Source organism: Canis lupus, chromosome 13 (assembly GCF_048164855.1).
Source record: "Canis lupus baileyi chromosome 13, mCanLup2.hap1, whole genome shotgun sequence".
Classification (NCBI taxonomy): Eukaryota; Metazoa; Chordata; class Mammalia; order Carnivora; family Canidae; genus Canis; species Canis lupus.
The window spans coordinates 60,932,630-60,954,805 of NC_132850.1; the positions used below are offsets into that span (position 1 = coordinate 60,932,630).

Here is a 22,176-nt window from a genome sequence, read left to right on the forward strand (position 1 = left end):
TGCGCCCCCCATCCCCCCGCCCCGCTCACCCCCGGCCTCCGCAGGTGCGCGCCCCCCCGCCCGCTCCCCCCCTCCCCGCAGGTGCGCGCCCCCCCGTCCCGCAGGTGCCCCCCCCCCCCCCCCCCCGCACCAGCCTCCGCGCCAGGCTTGGCCCTTCCTCCTGCCGAAACAGGTGCAAAGGAGCAGCGTCCCCTTTGGGGGGTTATTTATTTGTTTCTTTATTTGTTCCGAACAAAGAGAGAACCCGGGCCTTGAAGCTTGTTCTGGGAGCCCCAGCCCTTGGCGCTGCCCCGGCGCCCCCACGTCCTCCCCTCGGCTCCCCCAGGCCCGGGGCCCCGCGGGCAGAGATCCTCCTGCTCAAGTTAACTTGGCCTCGGCCGGGGCGGGCTGCGGGGGGCCCCGGGGAGCCGCGTCCCCGTCCCAGGGGGGGTGGGGAGGCTGGGGGCGCGGCTGGGAAGGGGAAGGGGCGCCGGAGGGAGGGCGGGGGGCTGCGGGGGCCGGGCGGGGGGCTGCGGGGGTCTGCAGGGGGGCTGCGGGGGGCTGCGGGGGTCTGCAGGGGGTCTGCGGGGGGCTGCAGGGGGGGCTGCGGGGGTCTGCAGGGGGGCTGCGGGGGGCTGCAGGGGGGGCTGCGGGGGGCTGCAGGGAGGGCTGCGGGGGTCTGCAGGGGGGCTGCGGGGGGCTGCAGGGGGGGCTGCGGGGGGCTGCAGGGGGGCTGCAGGGGGGCTGCGGGGGCCGGGCGGGGGGCTGCGGGGGGGGCTGCGGGGGCCGGGCGGGGGGCTGGGGGGGCTGCGGGGGCCGGGCGGGGGGCTGCAGGGGGGCTGCGGGGGGCTGCAGAGGGGCTGCAGGGGGGCTGCGGGGGCCGGGCGGGGGTCTGCAGGGGGGCTGCAGGGGGTGCCGCGGGGGGCCGGGCGAGGGGCTGCCGCTGCTCCGGGCCCCCGCCTTGGCCGGGCTGGCGCGCCCCGAGCCGGGCGGGGGGAGGCGGGCGCGGAGCAGGCGCCCTGGAGCGGGGTCCCCGGGGTCCCGGCGGCGTCACGTGGTCCCGAGGCGCCTCGCCGCGCCCCGCCGCCCCCCCGCGCCCCCCGGTCCTCCCCTGCAGCCGCCGCCGCCCGGCGCAGCCGCCACCGCGTCCCCGGGAGCCGAGGCGCGGGCACCGGCCCGGGCGCCCCAGGTAGGGGCTGCAGCCTGCGGGGCCCCGGGAGGGCGCTGGGGCAGGGGGTCGGGGCGCGGGTCGGGATGCGGAGGGTGCGGGGTGTCGGGGCGCGGGGCCGGGGCGCGGGGCAGGTCGTCCCGGGGTGCGGCGGGCGCGGGGTCCCGAGCGGGGGCGCAGGCCGGGCCGGGCCGGGCCGGGGTCGGGGGCGGGGGGGGGTGGGGACCTCGCGGCGCAGCCGCACCCCTGGCCTCCGGGAGCGGGGATTTCCCTTGAGCCCCAAGTCCCGAGACCTTTAGCTGATGTTGGGGAAGCGCCGGCGGCCGCGGGAGGCCCCGCACCCCCCCCCCCCCCCTCCGGCCGGGTCAGTCTTGAATTTCGGATTTTCTCAGGGGGAAAGAAACTCTGCGGTTGGATTTCAGAGGGTGGCGCGTGCCCGCTGCCCGTCTGCTGAGCAAAGCGGTGCTGCGCTCTCCGACTCCGATGTGGCCAGATCCTGGCTTTTTACAAGGGGTCCTGGGAGAATTTGAGAACCTGGAGACCTCCCGTTGCCGGGGTCGGGGCAGCAGGGCGAGGGCCGGGATCCTGTCATTGCTGCGGGGACCAAGATCACCGAGATTTTTACGGTGCTCGCATCCTCTGTGAAAAGAGGTGCATTTCCCTAAGACAGGAGGTTATCCTAACAAAGGAAGCTTATTTAAATATATGAGCTGCCTCTCGCTATCCCTTGAATTCCTTGCAGTTCCTCCCATTATTCCTTTTAGGAACCAGCTACTTAAGGTACCTAAAGTCTCTCCGAAACCTTTCATTTGTCTTGGTGTCAGCTACAGATCGATTTTTATAAGGGAATTACAATATCAGAAAATTCCAGTGAGCCTGCAGAGACATTGCTTTTTAACAGTCACAATGTGACAAAGAACTTTTTTTTTTTTTTTTTTTTCCACTTTTTACCCTGAGGATTAACATTTGAGGCTGCAGCCTGGGAGTTCTGATGGTGGGACGGGAGGTAAAACTAGATACAAAAGAAGAAAATGTCACCAGTAAGCGCAGCAAAGGTTTCACACTCGGTATCAAATTTCTTCTGGTGCAATAATATTTCATCTTTAAATGTTTATTTCTGGTTACAGTTCATGATTTCTCTAGCACTCTAAGATGAAGAAAAGTATACATATTACATTACTTGTATTACGTATAAAGTATTTGTGTTGCATAAAATTGTACAGTGTCCCTTATAACACTTGTTATAAAAGCAGATCGCAATTAAACAGATCTACATTTCCATTACAGGTTTGCTTATTGTGCTTTTCAGGGAAGTGAAGGGGCAAATTTAAGAAAAGAAATCCTTTGTGCTTTTTTTTCCCCTTTCATTTTAAAGTAGTTTCAATTAAAACTGATTTTCAATTAAAAAAAGCAACAACAACAACAACACAAATCTCATTGGACAAACATTTCCTACTGTTTGAAATATCCCCCTGGCTACTGTCAGGGAGGAAGAAGTTTTTCTTTGCCCAAAGTTCTAGTTGGACTAAAAATTAAATTTCCGTGAGACACATTAACAGAAGAAAATCAAATTTAGCTTCCTACCTACAGGGAATCTACACAGACATGGAAATCCCAAAGAGAGGCAAAATGAGGCATATATGTCATCCTGAGCTAAGGAGAGGAGGAAGAGAGGAGAGCCATTAGCGGGAAGATGAGAGGAAATGTTTGGAAAATGAAGGTTGCTCTGATGGGTTTCTTAGGCAAAAAGGAATCTCTGTAAGTAGCTCTTTTCCTGGTTCAGGTCCTCGAGCTAAATTTTTCTTAGGCATTTGGTGGGGAGGTCAGAGTTTCTACCTGAGTCTTTTGGGTCTTGATTATTTTCAGCTCCAAATACTCTACATGCCATTGTGTTGCCCATTCCCTTCCTTCTCCCGGCCCCAGTGTAAGAAGTCGGAGCAAAGAGTCACAAAATGCCCATTTAGTGTGGAGCATGATATTAAGTGTTATGTGTATTTTTGCGTGTGGATGGGATGGGTTGGACTGGGGCTAGAGGGAGAGCAGCACAAGGTTGGCTACAGTCACACCAAAATCAAATGAATAAATGAATGTTAAGTGAGGGAGTGAATGTTTGGAGAGGGAAAAAAAACATAAGAAAAAATGCTAATTTGTCAATCTATCAATAGATGCAAAGAAGCATCCATGATATTGAGTAACAGTGTTAAGTGTTCATGCTGTTGTGAAAAAAAAAAAAATCCAACACTGGCAGTCGGGAGAATGTCATTCATTCATTCATTCATTCATTCATCATCCATTTAGGCCCTTTTATATCTCAGGCACTTGTAGTCTGTAATTACTCATCATATAACCTTGAAATAACTCCTCAGAATTCCTCCCACAGTACCTTGTACCGTGTATTTGTTATGTTTATGGCAGAGCCTTGCAGACCACATCACACAACAGTTGTTCAATAAACGTTAGTTGAATGAATAAAGGAACAACTAATCTCTCTTAGCTATTCCTTAATAAAAGGAGCCTCCCCTTGCAAATTATATATAAAGTAGTGTTTTTTAGGGAGGGAAAGAAGTGTTGCCCTCAGTTTGTCCTGTGTCCAGTGAATACTCAGAATGGCATTTCCTTCATCTGCTTACTAACAAGGCAATGGTTTTTATGATTTAATGAGTTCAGTGTTTTCTGTGCTCGTTTTATAGAAAATTTTTAGTGACACACCGAAATCTGATGTACTTCTTTTACATTTAAATAAAAACATATGTTGTAAACTAAATATTTTTTTGCTATTTTAGCTTTATGTTGCTTTGTCACTGAAGAGACCTCATTCAAAAATTTAAAGTGCTAAACTATCCCCATTGTCAGTGGATCTATCTCCTTATTTCATTGTAGGGCCATTTGGAAACCTGTCTAATTTTGGTGGTTCCAGTATATCTGTGTATGTAACCAGACATATACGTATGTTTACATACATATGGTCATACACTATCCTGAATTTTCTTATATTCCCTGGATGATTCATCCCTCTTCATTTAAAGCTGGGAAAAATTAAAGTGCTTTTTAAAATGATGAGTAAGAGTGTTTACTTAGTATCCATTATGTACACCATCACTCCATTAAGCATCATTTCTATCATGAAAAGAATTAAAACATTTTCCTTTGTCTCCATTAGGGTCTAATTGAGAAGACTGACCACTACACTGGAGTCGATCCGAATGCTAGACTCAAAACTACATTGTTTCTATTAGCGTAAATTGTACTGCATTTCCTCTTCCCTTGAAAAATTTTAGACAGTAACATTTTACTTTAAGGAAGTGTCATCCTCTAGTTACATGTCCCAAGAAAGCACAAAGCCGTTCTAGAACCAACTAGATTTGGTTCAATTTCTCTTTTGTCCTTCCTTACAAGCAGTAGTGTCCTTCCTTCTACAAGCTAGTAGAAAAAGCGACCAGTAGCCACTGATCTACAGCGAAAAAGAGTTGTCTCAAGAAAGTGAGTCAACAGAAGAACTAAGTGGGATCACAGTAACAAATGACCTACACGCATTATAAATGTAAAAAGGATTATGAACAAGGTTGATAACCAGAGGAATTATCAGAACCCAGGAAATTAGGCAGAAAGGCCAGTCAAAGCTACTTTGATTAGAAGCTCGCTAATCTATACAGAATAGTTCCTGCGAGGTTAGTATGATGACTATCTGACTCAGTAGGCCATGAGAGTGACCCTGCACCAGCTTACCCCTTCTAACTTGGGGCAGTATCAATGTAAATTGTTGGCTAGTGCCTAAGAATGAATGAATAAGATCCTGAGCTTTTGAATTAATTTATCTTTAAAGGGATGTGATTAGTTACCAGAAAGTAATTTAATCAACATAGAATCAGTTGTCAAAGTTCTGAAAAACTTAAACTTTCAAGTTTTCTCATAGAACAATGATGCCTATATCATCCTATTTGAAACCTGCTGTCTATAAACCTGAAGTTAAAATTATTTATAATGAATGTATGTACACAATAGGATTTTCTATTTGGAAATATTTTGGATCAGGACCTAAAAGTCCCTTATGAGGTAAAGATAATAGTATTCACCGTTAATTAAATATATATGTATTTTATAGTTTTAACTATAGTTATCCAACCGTAGACCTAGAAATACATACGTAAATATAAGTTGAAATGTAGTGTAAATGCTTTTTAAATTTGCATTATATGAGGATCTCTATAACAACATGAATATCCATCAGAACTAATTAACTATTGCTGTCCTGAGTATTCTATGGGAAACTCTTGTTAAAAAAAATAATAGTGCCTACTTTTTTATAATACTGTCAAATCTCTAATGTGTAGCAGGAAATAAGAATACCATTGTGCCATCGATAATATTACACTGTTAATTTTGTTTGAAATGGAAAAGAACTTATACTGGGGTGTGATATTAGCATTACTTCTGTATTTAATTTTAAGATACAGATTTTCCTTAGACGATATGAATTTATTCCATCTTTTTAAAGTGGAAAATTAGTTTCAGTTTTTAGGCCAAAAAAGTAAATAGGTAAATTTTGTTTTTCAAAACACTAGTGGACTGCTGGTCAGTAGCTATCCTAACTCATGATAATCTGGCACATCTCAAAGGACGAAGAATTGATCATGGAACGACAGCCATCCGGTATTGTACACACATAGTCAACAGTACAGCTTAATAAACACTTAGTTAAGTGCCTACTATATACACCGAAGTCCTAGGATAGTGTTTCTACACCTGAGAAGCTTACATTTGAACACTGCACGAACTAGATAATATTTAGGATACAAGACATTTGCTTGAATTTTTCCTCTTCCCATAAATATTTATTTTTGAATTTTTCATTTTTCCATAAATATTTATTTAGCACCTACAATTGTGAAGTCACTGGGCCATGGATTGTGGTAGATACCACGATGAATAAATAACAATTTTCTGTTTTCCATTGCTTATAAGTGGATAAGGTGGGCTGCTATGTATTTTAATTGCATTGCAAGGCAAATTGTGACATATGGCATGAGACAGCTATACACAGAGCAGTACGGGGGTTCCGAAGAGGAGATTGCATCCAATTGAGTAGACCCAGGAATACTTCAGGATAGGTGACTTTTAAGTTTGACCTTGATTGAAGTTGGAAACCAGCAAACGTTTTAAGATAAGATTATGTGACCACACCAGGAATAAGCACCTTGACTGGATGAATAATAGTAACGAGCTATTGTAAATTAGGTCTCTTGAAGTTCTTATATACTTCCCCTTTCATTATATCTATATAAATTTAAAAAACAAGATCTGTGACTTTAATGAAAGTTAATACATCATAGGAATGATGATAGACTCAGACTTACTGTCATTGTTATTAGGTGATATTTGTTTTGCACTTGGAACCAATGAAAGACCTCATGAAACCTTTTTCTTTCTTTTTTAAAGGAGATTAATAAGGGATGCGAACAAATTTTAAAATGTAGTCTCCCTCTCAGAATTGATTTATCGTAGTCATGTAATTTTTTAAAAGTTGGTAACTAATGTCTTTTTATTCCAAGCAGAACTCTAAGATGGATTTAGAACTCCAGGATTTTTATAACAAGACACTTGCCACAGAGAACAATACGGCTGCCACTCGGAATTCTGATTTCCCAGTCTGGGATGACTATAAAAGCAGTGTAGATGATTTACAGTATTTTCTGATTGGACTTTATACATTTGTAAGTCTTCTCGGTTTTATGGGGAATCTACTTATTTTAATGGCTCTCATGAGAAAGCGTAATCAGAAGACGATGGTAAACTTCCTCATAGGAAATTTGGCCTTCTCTGATATTTTGGTTGTGCTGTTTTGCTCACCTTTTACACTGACCTCTGTCCTGCTGGATCAGTGGATGTTTGGCAAAGTCATGTGTCACATTATGCCTTTTCTTCAATGTGTGTCAGTTCTGGTTTCAACTTTAATTCTAATATCAATTGCCATTGTCAGGTATCATATGATCAAGCATCCTATATCTAACAATTTAACAGCAAACCATGGCTACTTCCTGATTGCTACTGTCTGGACACTAGGTTTTGCGATTTGTTCTCCCCTTCCAGTGTTTCACAGTCTGGTGGAACTTCAGGAAACATTTGACTCCGCGTTGCTGAGCAGCAGGTATTTATGTGTTGAGTCGTGGCCATCTGATTCGTACAGAATCGCTTTTACTATCTCTTTATTGCTAGTCCAGTATATTCTTCCCTTGGTGTGTCTAACTGTGAGCCATACCAGTGTCTGCAGGAGTATAAGCTGCGGGTTGTCCAACAAAGAAAACAAACTGGAAGAAAACGAGATGATCAACTTAACTCTTCAACCATTCAAAAAGAGTGGGCCTCAGGTGAAACTTTCCAGCAGCCATAAATGGAGCTATTCATTCATCAGAAAACACAGGAGAAGGTACAGCAAGAAGACAGCGTGTGTCTTACCTGCTCCAGCAAGACCTCCTCAAGAGAACCACTCAAGAATGCTTCCAGAAAACTTTGGTTCTGTAAGAAGTCAGCATTCTTCATCCAGTAAGTTCATACCGGGGGTCCCCACCTGCTTTGAGGTGAAACCTGAAGAAAACTCGGATGTTCATGACATGAGAGTAAACCGTTCTATCATGAGAATCAAAAAGAGATCCCGAAGTGTTTTCTATAGACTAACCATACTGATACTAGTGTTTGCCGTTAGCTGGATGCCACTACACCTTTTCCATGTGGTAACTGATTTTAATGACAACCTCATTTCAAACAGGCATTTCAAATTGGTGTATTGCATTTGTCATTTGTTAGGCATGATGTCCTGTTGTCTTAATCCTATTCTGTATGGTTTTCTCAATAATGGGATCAAAGCTGATTTAATTTCCCTTATACAGTGTCTTCATATGTCATAATTCTTCATGTTTACCAAGGAGACAACAAATGTTGGGATCGTCTAAAACATATTCACAATGATTCTGTATGTACAACAAAGACATTTTAGTAACATGAAATTTAATTTATGTCTAAGAGTTCTGGATTTGAACGTCAGTTCGTAAATATGTGGAATATTGTTTCAATGTGTTATATATATAATATGATGAATTCACTTAGTTGTATAAAGTCAGTCTCAAGGCAATCTATAATTTCACTTTAAAAAGTAGTTATATTAACTTTCATCTTGTCTTGTGAACAAATGAATTGTAATTTTTGTTTAAAATAGAAGTCTTATCTAACCAACTCAGTGTTTTTTTTTTTTGTTCAAAATTATAATGCGGATCATTTAATTTCAAACGTGGGGAATATACCTGAACTCTTTTTCTTCCTTTCTTATTCAAAGGCGTCTTAATATTTAGTTTGTGAAAATGCAGAAAACGTTTAGTATGATCAGCAAGTCATAAGAAATAACAGATGTATGCCCAAGTCATGATTATAATTGTAAGCATTGGGTACAGTTTTGGCGGGAAAACACTTATTTCCTATCATTGATAATCGATCAAATTGTTCATTTGCCCCCACAAATGTCTAGTAATACACAATTAATTTACCAAATAAAAATAGATCTCAAATATTTTCTAATCCTATACCACATTAACACTACCCAAGAAGGATTGTTTTCATATACATCTTTTATAATCTGAAATGTGAAGTATAAATGGAATCTGTATTTCCAAATATTACATAATTTAAAAATACTTGAAGGGTCCACAAGGGGAAAAAAGGTTAATTTTTTTGGTCAAGATATAGAATGATCGATAGACTTTGTGCTATTTCAGTACTGAAGTCTCATATGCTATGTTACTAAACTTTTAAACACAAAACTTTTTATTTATTTCAGCCAGTTTTTTGAAAAACTGAGTCCTTGAAAACCATTGAATATTTTCACAAATGGCTCATGCATGCAAAATAACATTGCTGTCTTCAGTTCCTAGAACTGATTTAACCCTTCCCTATGTTGACCCCTCTGTTTCCAAAGGAAAGCGACAAAACAAAACAAGAAACATTTTAGGTTTGCAGATAGGTAATTCTGGTAGTTATTTAATCTACTGAAAATCTAAAATCTCTATATGGGGACTTTCTTTCACACACCCTCCCCCTCCTTCCCTAGATGCTCTCTACACAAATGGGGGAAGCTGAAAATGGTGCTGGTCCACAGGGTGCCCTATGCCGGCTCCTATTGACCACCAGCTGAGGAATAATTCTCTTGTCTGGTCCCCATGTTATGTCCACCTGTATAGTGTATGGGCTGTTCTCAGCAAGGTCAGGAGCTGAGCGTCCAGCCCCCAAATCCTCCATTGCTGCTGGCATTTCATTGATGGTGTGGTTGCATGGAGACTCAGCCATGCCTTCCATTTTGTTCTGAGCCTACACTTGTCTGCTCTATGGGTCTTGTACCTGCCAAGTCTAGCGACTGTTGGGACACTTTAAATTCATGACCAAGAACTCCTCAGGAGCTAATGAAATTCGATTCCTCACATAGATCCCTAAGAACTGAGGCAGGCAGCATAGATGGGCCGAGGCCTTCTGTGCCCAAACACTAAAGGTGTCATGTCTGTGCTGTTGTGCTCACCCTATGTTGCTATGAAAGCACTCTGTTTTTCAGTCTCTTTCTAGATTTTCCAATATGAAACTGTGTACAGTCCCCTCTACTTTTAGCTTCTCTGGTCTGCCTGGTGCTATATGAGTGTCCTCCCCAAGTTTTTATATGACAACAGGTAGAAAAAGTGAAAGAACGTTGGTTCACTTTTGTTTTTCTCTTTCTCTTTCTCTCCTTTTTATTCTAAGGGTCTCTACTTCTTTCTGCCTACCAAGAATGTCCCCTACATCTTTGTTTTTCTCTTCAGGGTGGCTTACCATAACACTATGTTCAGAACATCAAGATTTTCTTTTGGAAAAGGAAGCTTTTATGATTGAAAACCTTTGCCCCTCACAAGGTTTAGATTCAAGACTGTTGTCTTACCCTAGACCAAAAACAAGAAAGTTTAAGCCGAAGAATGACCTCTCATTTTTAAAAACAATAGGCATTTTCACTTTCCCTGGGGCAATTTTAAGGTTCAATTTTAGTGGCTAATGGCTGGGGGTGGGGTACGGGGGAGGGCGTGAGGTGGGGGAGGAAGAGTGGGGACTACTGATAAGTGCAAATATAAACATATAGGGAGGTATTTTATCCTGGTACAGTAACCTACATTAGTAAATGTGTAATACCCGTCAAACGTCACAGATTTTATGCTTGCTGAGAGATGAATTTAGTTAAACTACATAAACTAATTTTGGAGCTTTTAAACTATTGAACTCAAAGGAAGAAATTCATCTACCCTAACCAGAAGTAATTGAATGTTCTTAATAATTGAAAGTTGAGAAGTATAAACAGATTGGTGGATAGAAGTCATAAAGGGGGGCCAGGAGGATAATGGTTTTGGAAGTTTATTATGAATAATCACTTCTTCTATGTAGACTTGGTTAGTGAGTTAAGGAATTTATGTTCAGTCAACTCTCCATTGCTTGAGAGCTGATCATCTTAACTCTCCTATTCTCTTCTGGTATCTGACTTGATAACCTGTTTCACAGCATCTCCACAAAGCATGGCTGGGGGAAATAAAGAGAGATGAAATTATAAGCAGTCAACCTCATTAGTTTTAACAATGATTTTAAAATATTTATTTCAGAAGAGACGTGAAATTGAGTTTTAGCGGTTATTTAGATCATTCCTGCTGGCTATGTTGCCTGTGACTGTGGGTAATAAAACCCCAAATGGAAACAAAACAAAACAAACAGCTGGGAAATACACAAAGAACAACTAAAATGGTTAAATGATGAAATGTGTGTGAAGATTACTTGGCTCGGATAGCATTGAGTACCTGCTACAGACCAGGAACTCTGGTAGGTGCTTTAGGATATAGCAATGAAGAAAGATCCCTGCTATTTTGTGTTTGCCTTCTGGGAGAAGGGGAGTCGGGGACAGAAGGGGGGCAAGCAATAAGCAATACGAACAATAAGAGGTGAATTGGATACTAAAGCTATAGTGTACAGATGGAGGAATTCATTTCCTAAGGCTGCCTCAACAAAGGGCCGTAAGCTGGGTGGTGAAAAACAACAGAAAATTATTGTCTGACAGTTCTGAAGGCTAAAGATCTGAAATCAATGTGTCCACAGGGCAGCGCTCCAATGCACGTTCACAGAGGGATCCTTCCTTGCCTCTTCCTAGCTTCAGGCTTAGCCAGTGATATTTGGGGGTTATTGCAGGTACATAACTAATCTCGGCCTTCATCATCACAGGATTTTCTCCCTGCGTCTCCATGTTCAAATTTCCCTCTTCCTACAAGAACATCAGCCATTTACAGTATCCTCCACTACTGCCCCCACTCCAGTAAGAAGACTTCACTCTAATTTACCTAATTACATCTGCAAGGACCCTATTTCCAAATAAGATCACATTCTGAAGTGTGTGTGGGGGGGCAGTTCAACTCTTAACAATATAGTAGTGGATATTAGTAATGGTAAGAGCCATGGGACAATAAAGAGGAGAGTCAGAAAGGATGTGCATTTGGCAGGAGAAGCAGGAGAGTTGGTGGTAATTTCTAATGAGATGCACCCACAATCCTCATTGAGAAGATAACTTTCATGCAAAGATTTGAAAAAGACAACAGTTGGCTGTGTGACAGTGAGGGAAAAGAGCACTCCAGGCAGAAAATAGAGCCAATGCAAAGGACTTGAAGTTGCAACACACTTCAAGTGTTAAAAGAACAGGAAGGAAATCCCTGTAGCAGGAGTATAGTCAAGAGGAGAAATTAGGTAAGGAGCTAATTCAAGGACAGCTCTTACAGGTTCTTACAGGCATTTAGAAGGACGTTGGTTTTCACTTTTCAGAAAATTGAGAGCTATTGTGGATTTTTGACCAAATATAAGATATAATATGACTTACATTATAAAAGGATCACTCTAGCTATGAGAAGAGGCTCTGTTTTTCTGGGGCTTTTTTTTAAATGACATCAGCAAATATGAATGCTTAATGTCTATCTATATAGGTAGGCAGTAAGCGTCTGTGCGTGTGCGTATAAAAAGAGAGACATTAAGCATTCCTTTTTCCTAAAATCATATATATGTGTGTGTACATGCATGTATGTCTTAACTCCATAACCTTTTATATTTTTATATTAAATACATTAATGAATATGTACTCTCCTTATCCATTATTTGGCTACCCAATGGTCTGGTTCTTTCAGGAAAGAGAAGATGAATGCTTAATACCGTGTATTTCCTGGATGTCAGAAAGTGATCAAATCATGCATTTGAACACATTTGATGAGTCTGGATGGCCTTTATTGTCATTATTGAGGAAGCTCAAATAGTTTCATCTTTGGCCAGGGGAAGCCTCCATAAGTTGGCCCTGGGTCATTATTTATATTTTTTTTAGCCTAGTTTTTATGATTGCTACCTATGGGATGGTCAGGTAGGTCCAATAGAAGCTACTCATCCAATGTGGAACTCCGTTATGCACGTTCCAAACCATAAATGATAAAGAGATTTGGAAGATTGAGAGTTTCTCAACTATGGGATTTCAAATCTCTCTTCTTTTGTCTCGGAAGGTACACTAAGGCATTGGATTGCAAGAGCTGGGCAGTAAAACATAGAACCTAGATAATTTAGAAAGTGATTATTTCACATAGTCTGGTGGCCAGAGTGCTGCACTACTCTCAATTTACCACAGAAGTGCTCTTGAGGACGGTGATCTAAGGAAAACTGTTTCCTCTACCCACCGGAATATTTTGACACCAAATGTGTGGGATTTTCCTTCACACCAGCCACCAATTCTCCAACTCCTGGGGTATTAGTTGGGTGTTCTACAACTCAGTTCAATTCTGACGCTAACTACCTGGAGTTAGCACAGATCTCACAGGCAAGGGCCCGGTCCCACAAAGCTGCCCTCACTTCAGACACTAGTCATACATCTCAGGTTGTCAGCCAATTGACTATAAGTCTGGGATTCCCGCAGTCCCTCCTCAGGCTTGATAATTTGCTATAATGGCTCACAGAACTCAGGGAAATTCTTTATTTACATTTATTGGTTTGTTATAAAGGATATTATATAATATACAGATAAACAGCCAGATAAAGATGGAGATTGGAAGGATCTCAAGCACAGGAGCTTCTGTCCCTGTGGAGCTGGGATGCTCCACTCACCCGACATGTGGATGTGTTCACCAATGCAGAAACTCCTAATAAATACATTTATTTATTTATTTATTTGTTTATGTGTTTGTTTGTTTCCTAATTCTCTCCTAGTTCTGAACTTCACAACCTTTTCTTGGATTCTAGGTCAGGTAATCTACTGCCAATTAAACTCCCTAATCCTCGAGATAAGACCTCTAGAATGGCCATTGTTTTTGTCGGATGTGGCCAAAATTGGTCTCGGATGCTTGGACACCATGTAAGAGGGGATGTAAAAGCTCCTCCGGTCTCTGGAGGGAAGAGTGAAATGACTGGTGGTCAGTGTCTTCCCTCGAGGAGAAGAAGCCAGAACTGAGAGCAGCGTTACTGTTGACCTGCTCCAGTTGATTCTCTAAACCAGACACAACCTCTAGAACATCTTAAAACATATCGAATGGAAACAACCCTTAGACAGCACAATGCTAGTATTTAGCATGATTACAAAATAGAGTAGTCATTTATCATCACCTTCATCTTCATCATTAACAACAATAGATGCTTATCATTTGCCAGACACACTGACAACACCTCACACAAATGGCCTCATTTGCATCTTCACCTTCAAGGACAGAGCTATCTGGTGCTGCCTTGAACTGGTGTATCCTTATTGTGGTCTGTAGACCTTCGTGGAACTCATGGAAGTGTTTTGGGCCATTGAAATCTCTACAGATACAGATAGGTGCTGTTCAAGTGACTATTAAAATAATATTTATGGGATCCCTGGGTGGCTCAGCAGTCAATCGTCAGCCTTTGACTCTGGGCCCGGGATTGAGTCCCGCATCAGTTTCCCTGCATGGAGCCTGCTTCTCCCTCTGCCTGTGTCTCTGCCTCTCTCTGTGTCTCTCATGAATAAATAAATGAATAAAATCTTTTAAAAAAATAATGTTTATTATGTAAACCCCTTTCTCTTAACAGAACAGTTTTGAGAAATCCCACATGCATACTGAGCCAAAGTTCACGGTAGGCCCTATAAGCCAGAGGAGCGTGCTGATGACACAGTAAGTCAGCGGACAAAGCACTCCGCTGAACACTCTACACCACAGTGGTACTTTTCACCATTATAAAGTTTGTAACTGTTTTTAGTCTTGAATCAAGAGTCCATAGTTTTCCATGGACTATTGCTTCATAGAAGCATAAGGAACACTGTGTTAAACTGCGATGAGAAGTCGATGAGAAGGATGAACATGGTCAGTTTTGCAAATTTATCTCAAGATGCCAATCAATAACTTTAAAAGTTGCATTATCTAATAAAAAATCCTATAAGGCAAATTAAAATGTCTCTAAAACTAATAAAACCATTGTTAAAATAGAAAATAGTTGGGTCTATTTGTGGTTTGGTTTATTGGAAATAAAGGTTATCTGAAATCAGGATATTTTTGGAGTGAAGTGCTCTAAATAGAGTATCTAGAATCAAAATACAAAAATATTTGTGAAAAAGTTGGATTTATAAGTGCAAATTGAAATACGTTGAAGCATCAGGGTATGAAAGCAGGACCCTTTTTCTCTGGTACATGATTGACTTCACATTTAGTTGCATCTAAACCAATAGGTTAATATTTACCTGCCACTAAAAGTATAATTTTCATTTGTGAATTTGTAAAGTTATTCTAACTTATTTTAAAGTAAGTTAGAATATGTGTTAGAGGGCAGCCGGGGTGGCTCAGTGGTTTAGCATCTGCCTTCAGTCCAGGGCGTGATCCTGGAGACCCGGGATCGAGTCCCACGTCAGGCTCCCTGCATGGAGCCTGCTTCTCCCTCTGCCTATGTCTCTGTCTCTCTCTCTCTCTCTCTCATTAATAAATGAAATCTTCAAAAACAAAACAAAACAAGAATATGTGTTAGATGTAAAAAAAAAAATCTAAATCTCTCTAGAGATACAGTGGATATTGTTAAAGCTCATTGAAAAATAATACTCCCCTTTCCCATAAAATAAAATAAAAAAATAAAATAAAAGGTTGTATTGAGCAGTAGCTTTGGCAGTATCTATAAATAATTTTGTTGTGTATATGTACAAGGTGCTGAGCTAAGAGTTTCGGTGGCAATTCAGGAGATAGGAAAGAAAGGGGCAAAGCATCTCACTATAATCTTGTTCTTTTTGATTATTTGCTTCTTCTCCATTCAAGTCCCCTGACTCTGGCTTCCCACACTCAATAACAACTGATTTGAAGTACTCGTCTTCCAACTGATCTGTCTCACCTCTCTTTTCTCCTGGAGTTAACCGAGCGTCTTTTGTTTTATTGTTTTCTGTTACACTTTTCCTACATCTTTTCCTCGTATTCTATTATGTACCCTGATTAAAGCTGTGACAGATTGCTCCCTGCCCTCATTTTGATGATTTTCCTTAAAGAATAGGATTCTTACCAGAAAGAGTCTCCTTGTTTGGTTTATTAGAACATGATAATGAAAAGATTTGGTTTAAGTGGAATCTAATTCTGTTTTCATAGGAGATTTTGGTCGGAAAGAGTAACACTTTGGGGATGGCCAAAGTACAGCTGATCGCAGGGTATAGACAGCTAAAACTTACATTTAGACTCTCCTTTTCATTCCTAAATGCTTAAAGGAATACATGTCTACTCTTTGTCTCTATACTTTACCAAAACCCAAGTGTCTTTGCTTCTTTTCCTCCAACACCACAGATCACTTCAGGCATGTACCAATCGCTAGAATTTTCACATTCTATTTGCAAATATTTTAAAAGCTGCAGTAATCTGATGTGATAAAAAGTAATAGAGATGGGGGAAGGATGACATGGAGACACAGGTAACCCAAAGTTAATGTCCACCTGACTTTGCTATGCCTTTTTCACTTTTAGAAAACAATGTTTTTAGAAACATACTCAGACTCTTGATAAAAGAGATATGTTTATTAGCTTGTTTATTAACTTGACGACACTATGGCAGGTAATAGTAAGGAGTGGTGGACAGAAGCCCTCCGACTACTGAAGTGGCTCATCAGCCACTTCATCAAGGTTTGCGGCGGTTAATACCAGACCCTGATATCTGCACCACGTCATTTTCAGGTAGCCACGGGAAGCTTTAACTACCTGTGAGAAAAGGCAACTCTTCTGTAGTACACTCATTTTACTCCTGTTCCAGCAACCAGATTAAGCTTTTTTTTTTTTTTAATTAAAGATTTTATTTGTTTGAGAGAGAGAGAGTGCAAGCACAAGCAGGAGGAAGGGCAGAGAGAGAAGTGGACTCCACGCAGAACAGGAATCCCAACTCAGAACACATCCCAGGGCCCCCTGATCATGACCTGAGCTGGGGGCAGATGATTCACCAACTGAGCCCCCAAGATAAGTTTGTTGATGATAGCAGTTTTGAGATAGCATTAACATGCTATAAAGCTCCCCCTTTTAAAGTGCACAGTCGGGGCACCTGAGTGGCTCAGTGGGTGAGTGTCTCTACCTTTGGCTCAGAGTGTGATCCCTGGGGTCCTGGGATCCAGTCCCACATCAGGTTCCCCGCAGGGAGCCTGCTTCTCCCTCTGCCTATGTCTCTGCCTCTCTCTTTGTGTCTCTCATGAATAAATAAATCAAATATTTTTTAAAAATAAAGTGCACAGTCCAGTGGGTTTTATTGTGTTCACAGAGTTAGCAACCATCACCACTAATTTTAGAACATTTTCATTATCCTAAAAGTCTCTGTCCCCATTAGGAGTCACTTCCTATTTTCCCCTCCTCCCTTCCTCTGGCAATTACTAATCTACCTTCTGTTTCTATGGATCCGTCTTTTCTGGACACCTCATATAAGTGGAATCATACAACACGTGGTCTTGAACGATTGGCTTCGTTCATTAGTGTATGTTTTCAAGGTTCATCTGCGTGGCAACATCTATCAGTACTTCACTCACTTTTATTGCCAATTAATATTCTTTCATACGGATCTCCCGTACGTGGTTCATAGCAGTTCACCTGCTAATGGACACTGAGGTTGCTGGCATGAGGTGGTATCTCCCGTCGTTTTGATTTGCATTTCCCTCATGACCAACGGTGTTGAGCATCTTTTCATGTGCTCACGGGAAATCAGTCTTAGGAGAACTGACTATTCATCATTATTCTTTCTGTTGTTAAGTTGTGAGAGTTCTTTATATATTCTGAGTAAAAGTCCCTCACAAATGTAAGATTTGCAAATGTTTTCTCATTCTGTAGGTTATCTTTTCACATTCTTCATGGTGTTCTTTGTAGCACAGAAGTTTCTAATTTTGATGAAGTACAATTTATCTAGGTCTTTTCACTTGTGCTTTTGATGTCATGTCTCAAAAAGCTATTGCATAATCAAAGATCATGGATATTTATTCCTAAATTTTCTCTTAAGGGTTTGACGGGTTTAGATGGTACAGTTTGTTCTATGATACATTTTAAGTTAGTTTTGTATATGGCTGTGAGGCAGAGGTCCATCTTCATCACTTTGCATGTGCGTATCCTGTTGCGCCAGCAACTGTTGTTGAAAGATTATTCTTAAAAAAAAAAAAGAAAGAAAGATTATTCTTTTTCCATTGAATTGTTTCTGAACCCTTGTTAAAATCAATTGACCATAAGTATAAGGACTTATTGCTGAACCCTGAACTTTATTCCAAAGATGGCTATTTCTAGACTTAGATCAGTACCACACTGTCTTGATTACTGTAGCTTTGTAGTAAGTCTTGAAATCAGAAAGTGAGTCATCCAGCTTTGTTCTTTTTTGAACTTGTTTTTGGGCTCTTGCATTTACATATGAATATTTTGCTCTCTCTTCTCTTTTTGGAACTCCCATCATGCCTACTTTGGCCTAATGGTACATTAAATTTGTTTTTAAAAATTCTCTATATTTTAATACATTTGCCATTTTGTCCAGGCAATTTTTTTTCTTTTTCTTTTTTTAAGATTTTATTTTTATTTAGTTGAGAGGAAGTGAGAGAGAGCGAGAGAGAGCACAAGCAGAGGGAGGGACAGAGGGAGAACCAGACTGCCCATGAGCAGGGAGCCAGTCATGGGCTCAATCCCAGGACCCTGGGATCATGAGCTGAGCCGAAGGCAGACACCTAACCAACTGAGCCACCCAGGTGCCTCTGGGCAATTTTTGTTATTTAATTTTATTATGAAACAATATTATTGCTTAATTCTCTATGCTTTTAAATATTGTTACTTTCTAAATCTTTTGTGTATTTTCTTTGATTTATGCTTTCAATAAATTTGGTATTAGAGAAGCATACCATTTTCTCCTTTCTGATTATTACAAATACTTTTCACAATAACTTCCTTCTCAGGGTAAGCCCGCCTTTCTGGTGTGATGACAAGGGCAGGAAGAGCAAGCTAAATAATAGACTTCCTACCCTAGATATCTGGCAAGAATAACACAAGAATAAGCCCTTGCCTTTTTCCATTCCAAAGTTCCCTCCAAGCATCAGTGTCAGCTACATCATGAATATGTATAGTTGTCATAACTGCCTTGAACCAACCAGAGGGCCCAAGAGAAGGGGAATTCTCCTGGAAAAAAACATGCCTGGATTTACTTTTAACAGTGTTGCCTAATTAAGTGCTCACATTTGGACTTATAAAATCACAGCTTATAATCAATGCCATTAAATAAAGGGAGCAGTAGAATGTCTCATGCCAGTTGACTTTCTTAAGTGTGAGCAAACCATACACCTGAAGAACCAGATGTTTGTTTGCATTAATATATAGAAGCCACTGGAATATTACGCCACTCTGATTTTTCACTGTCCTTGTAATTTTTTTGATCCAAACCTTTCCCCCTAAGATCAAAATTACATTTTAAAATGTTATCTGAACATATGTTATAGTATCAATTCTGATTCACATCATCTTATTTTTCAATGCTAGAAGTACTCTTTTTTTCATAATTATTTTATCTTGGATAATTTTGACTTTCATTCAAGTATTTTGACTACTTAGCCAGCAGCACAAAATTATATTGAAAATCAACTTTAATGTTAACAAAACTTTAAAGAGGAAATTTCTTCTTATAGTAATTTCAGATATAAAGAAAAATATATTGTTCAACCATATGAAATTGCCAGCAATTATTTTGACCTACAAAAAAAAGATACCATAAGCTTCAATCTATAAATAAAAATAAAGAAGCCATCCAACATCAACAATGTATAGAGGTTCAAGACCAAATCTCCAAGACTTATTTTCTTCAATTTGTTTCTTTGTCTGATGTTTTAGTTTTATCAGCTATAAAAAAGCTAAGTTTATACACACAAAAAACAATGTTTTAGAAATCCCTTATCACCCTTGGACTAGAAATGGGAGGTCCAAAGTGTTAAGTCCAGAGATGAGGAGAGAAAAAATTGGCCAGTGGGAAAGTACCTGTGGCAAAGGTAACGAGATCCTGTAGGCTGGTGATCACCATGCTCACTCTTTAATTGCCAGCCATGCTGTGATTCCTCATTATCACCTCCTGAGGAAAATCTACAAAACACTAGACTTGCTTAAGAGCTGGAAGAGGAGGTAAATGAAGTGAAATGATACTGTGTGTCGGGGGAGTCCCAGCTATAGAAAGAAAGCAGAAGCTACATGACCAAGGAACATTGGTAAGAAGGCAAATAATAATGAGAAGCAATCTTCAGCATATATCAACTTGGGAGCAGATATGAGTGGAGGGAAAGAAAACATTTTCCCCCAAAATACCAGATGAAGTTGGCTCCTGAAAAGGTTATGCTTACGGCCATATGTTTCCTGTGTTTCTCTCTGATAGCTGACACAATTTTAGTTACTCTTTTGTCCTAGTTTGCTTCAGATTTCTCTGTTCCGCTTCAGTCCTGATGTTGTTTTTATTGGGCAAAATAAAAATAAAATCTCCTGCCAACCCAGTCCTCTTTCTACAAAGGCAGAAAAGAATTTAGAGGATTTATTGCTCAATAAGTATTAAACTAGACTTGATGCACATCACGGGCAATTTGCTACAAAGATGGTAAAGATGAAAGGAAATCTCACTTTTATAAAAATAGGCAGGCAGCTGCCATCCACTACCTACACATCCTCAAGATAAATGATAACTTGCCCATAGGTGAGAGGACTCAACACAACCTTTTGCTCTACATAGCTCATCTTAAATTCAGTTGGTATTGGCATGACCTCTGGGTTGGCTAATTGTCTTGAACCAACAGAAAATAGAATGCCATCTATCTCTAGAGCAGGCAGGCATGATTACATGCACCGAGGGTAAACTCCCGCAGAGACGGGGGCTAGGGTGCCCCCTATTTAATTACACATTAAAGCAACAGAGAAAGAATTTACAATGACATTCTTAAGGGGAATGACCTAAGAAAAGAGAAGGGGATCTCTTTCTCTTTTGGTATCAGAGGAAATTCAGGGTTTTTAAAAAGAATTGTTTTAACCCTGACAATGCATGACAGCAGTTCTCAGAAGGTGGCAAACTCCCCCTCTGCCGGATTATTTAAATATACCTGGAAGTATTTTTGGTTGTCATAACTAGGATAGAGAGGTACAGGCCTCTAGTGCGTAGAGGCCAGAGATGCTGCTAAACATCCTTTAGAACACAGGGAAGTCCCCACAACAAAAAGTTATCCAGCTCAGCATGTCAGTAGTGCTGAGGTTGGACAAGCCTGCCTTCCTATGAGAAGAGCAACCACATAATTTATCCTCTACTCTGGGATGCTCTGTAGAAGGGGAAGATAGCATCACCACTAGTAAGGGCGGCCCAGCAGAGCCATCCATACCCCGCGTGTGCATGTATACATGCGTGTGACGTCTGAGTCACTTTGTCTGTATACCAGTCGCCAATGATTGGACTTTTCAAGAATTATGCTCAGAACACTTTCATCACTGACAGAGTCAGTGATTTTAAATGCTAATTATAAAATTGTAAACATTTCTCTTTTGAAGTGTTCATTGCTACTCTATAAAGATTTTCTTATTACATTGACTTTCTTACTAGTAAACATACAAATTTTGTGCATAAATTCTAGTGAGTTACATGTCAATTATTTTGGATTTTCTACAGATAGTATTATGTGATCTGCAAATACTGATAGTTTTATTTCTTTCTCATCCTCCTACAGTTTGTTTATTGTCCTTGATTCATTACACTAGCTAAGTCTTCCTCTATAATATTAGTAGATTTAGTGATTGCAAGCACCCTCATCTCACTGCCAATCTCAGGGGACAAGAATTCATTTTTATTTTCTATGCACATGGCAATCTCTATGCTGGGTGTACAAAACCTAAAATTGGATGAAAAAATGAAGTCTTGCCACGTTGCTTCTGTTACATCCTAGTGTTCAAGGTTATCATTCTGACAAAATACAGCTTATGTCCTATTGACTTTACTTGAATTATAAGATGAAATTTGAGGAGTATTTCAAACATCAGACCAGTGGCCAGATGAACTAGTGTTAGTGTCAGCAATTTAGTGGTTTTTTTTTGTTGTTGTTTTTGTTTTTTTTTTTTCATCTTTGTATGTCAGTGCGGCTTACTGATCTCAACCAGTCTTGGAGGTTTATCTCATACTTATTTTACCTATGGTACTAGGTATCTGTACGCTTAAAAATGATGCAGTCACTATTATTTTAGTTTCTTTTTCCCTGGGTTGATTTTCAGTGGTCAAGGTTAGTTGAAACCACAGACTTTGGACCAATTCAAGCCTGGATCAGTATCTCACCAGACTCATTCATGTGTAGCCTCAGCCTGAGGGACCCACTTCTCTGAACCTCAGTATATTCATCTATTAAATAGGGATAAGAGCAATCATATTGATAAATGTGAGTATTAATCAAGATAAGAAAATATCTAGGGCCGCCTGGGTGGCTCAGCGGTTTAGCGCTGCCTTCGGCCCAGGGCGTGATCCTGGAGACCCGGGATCGAG

The 22,176-nt window shown here is 41.1% G+C and overlaps 1 protein-coding gene across 2 annotated transcripts; it reads left to right on the top strand.

Annotated features, from left to right (window-relative positions):
- The first annotated feature begins 1,098 nt into the window (after nt 1-1,098).
- Nucleotides 1,099-8,374, top strand: NPY5R (neuropeptide Y receptor Y5). 2 transcript variants are annotated; one of them, XM_072771584.1, is made up of 2 exons: nt 1,099-1,168; nt 6,700-8,374. In XM_072771584.1, the coding sequence occupies exon 2, from the start codon at nt 6,709-6,711 to the stop codon at nt 8,047-8,049; it is 1,341 nt and encodes a 446-aa protein (XP_072627685.1). In that variant the 5' UTR covers nt 1,099-1,168; nt 6,700-6,708; the 3' UTR covers nt 8,050-8,374. The 2 variants fall into 2 exon arrangements, with proteins under 2 accessions (XP_072627685.1, XP_072627686.1); XM_072771585.1 differs by lacking the exon at nt 1,099-1,168 and adding an exon at nt 2,625-2,905.
- The last annotated feature ends 13,802 nt before the right edge of the window (nt 8,375-22,176 follow it).

Bases quoted from the DNA above. Each gene is read 5' to 3' on its own strand.
- NPY5R (XM_072771584.1), top strand. From the start codon at position 6,709: ATGGATTTAGAACTCCAGGATTTTTATAACAAGACACTTGCCACAGAG.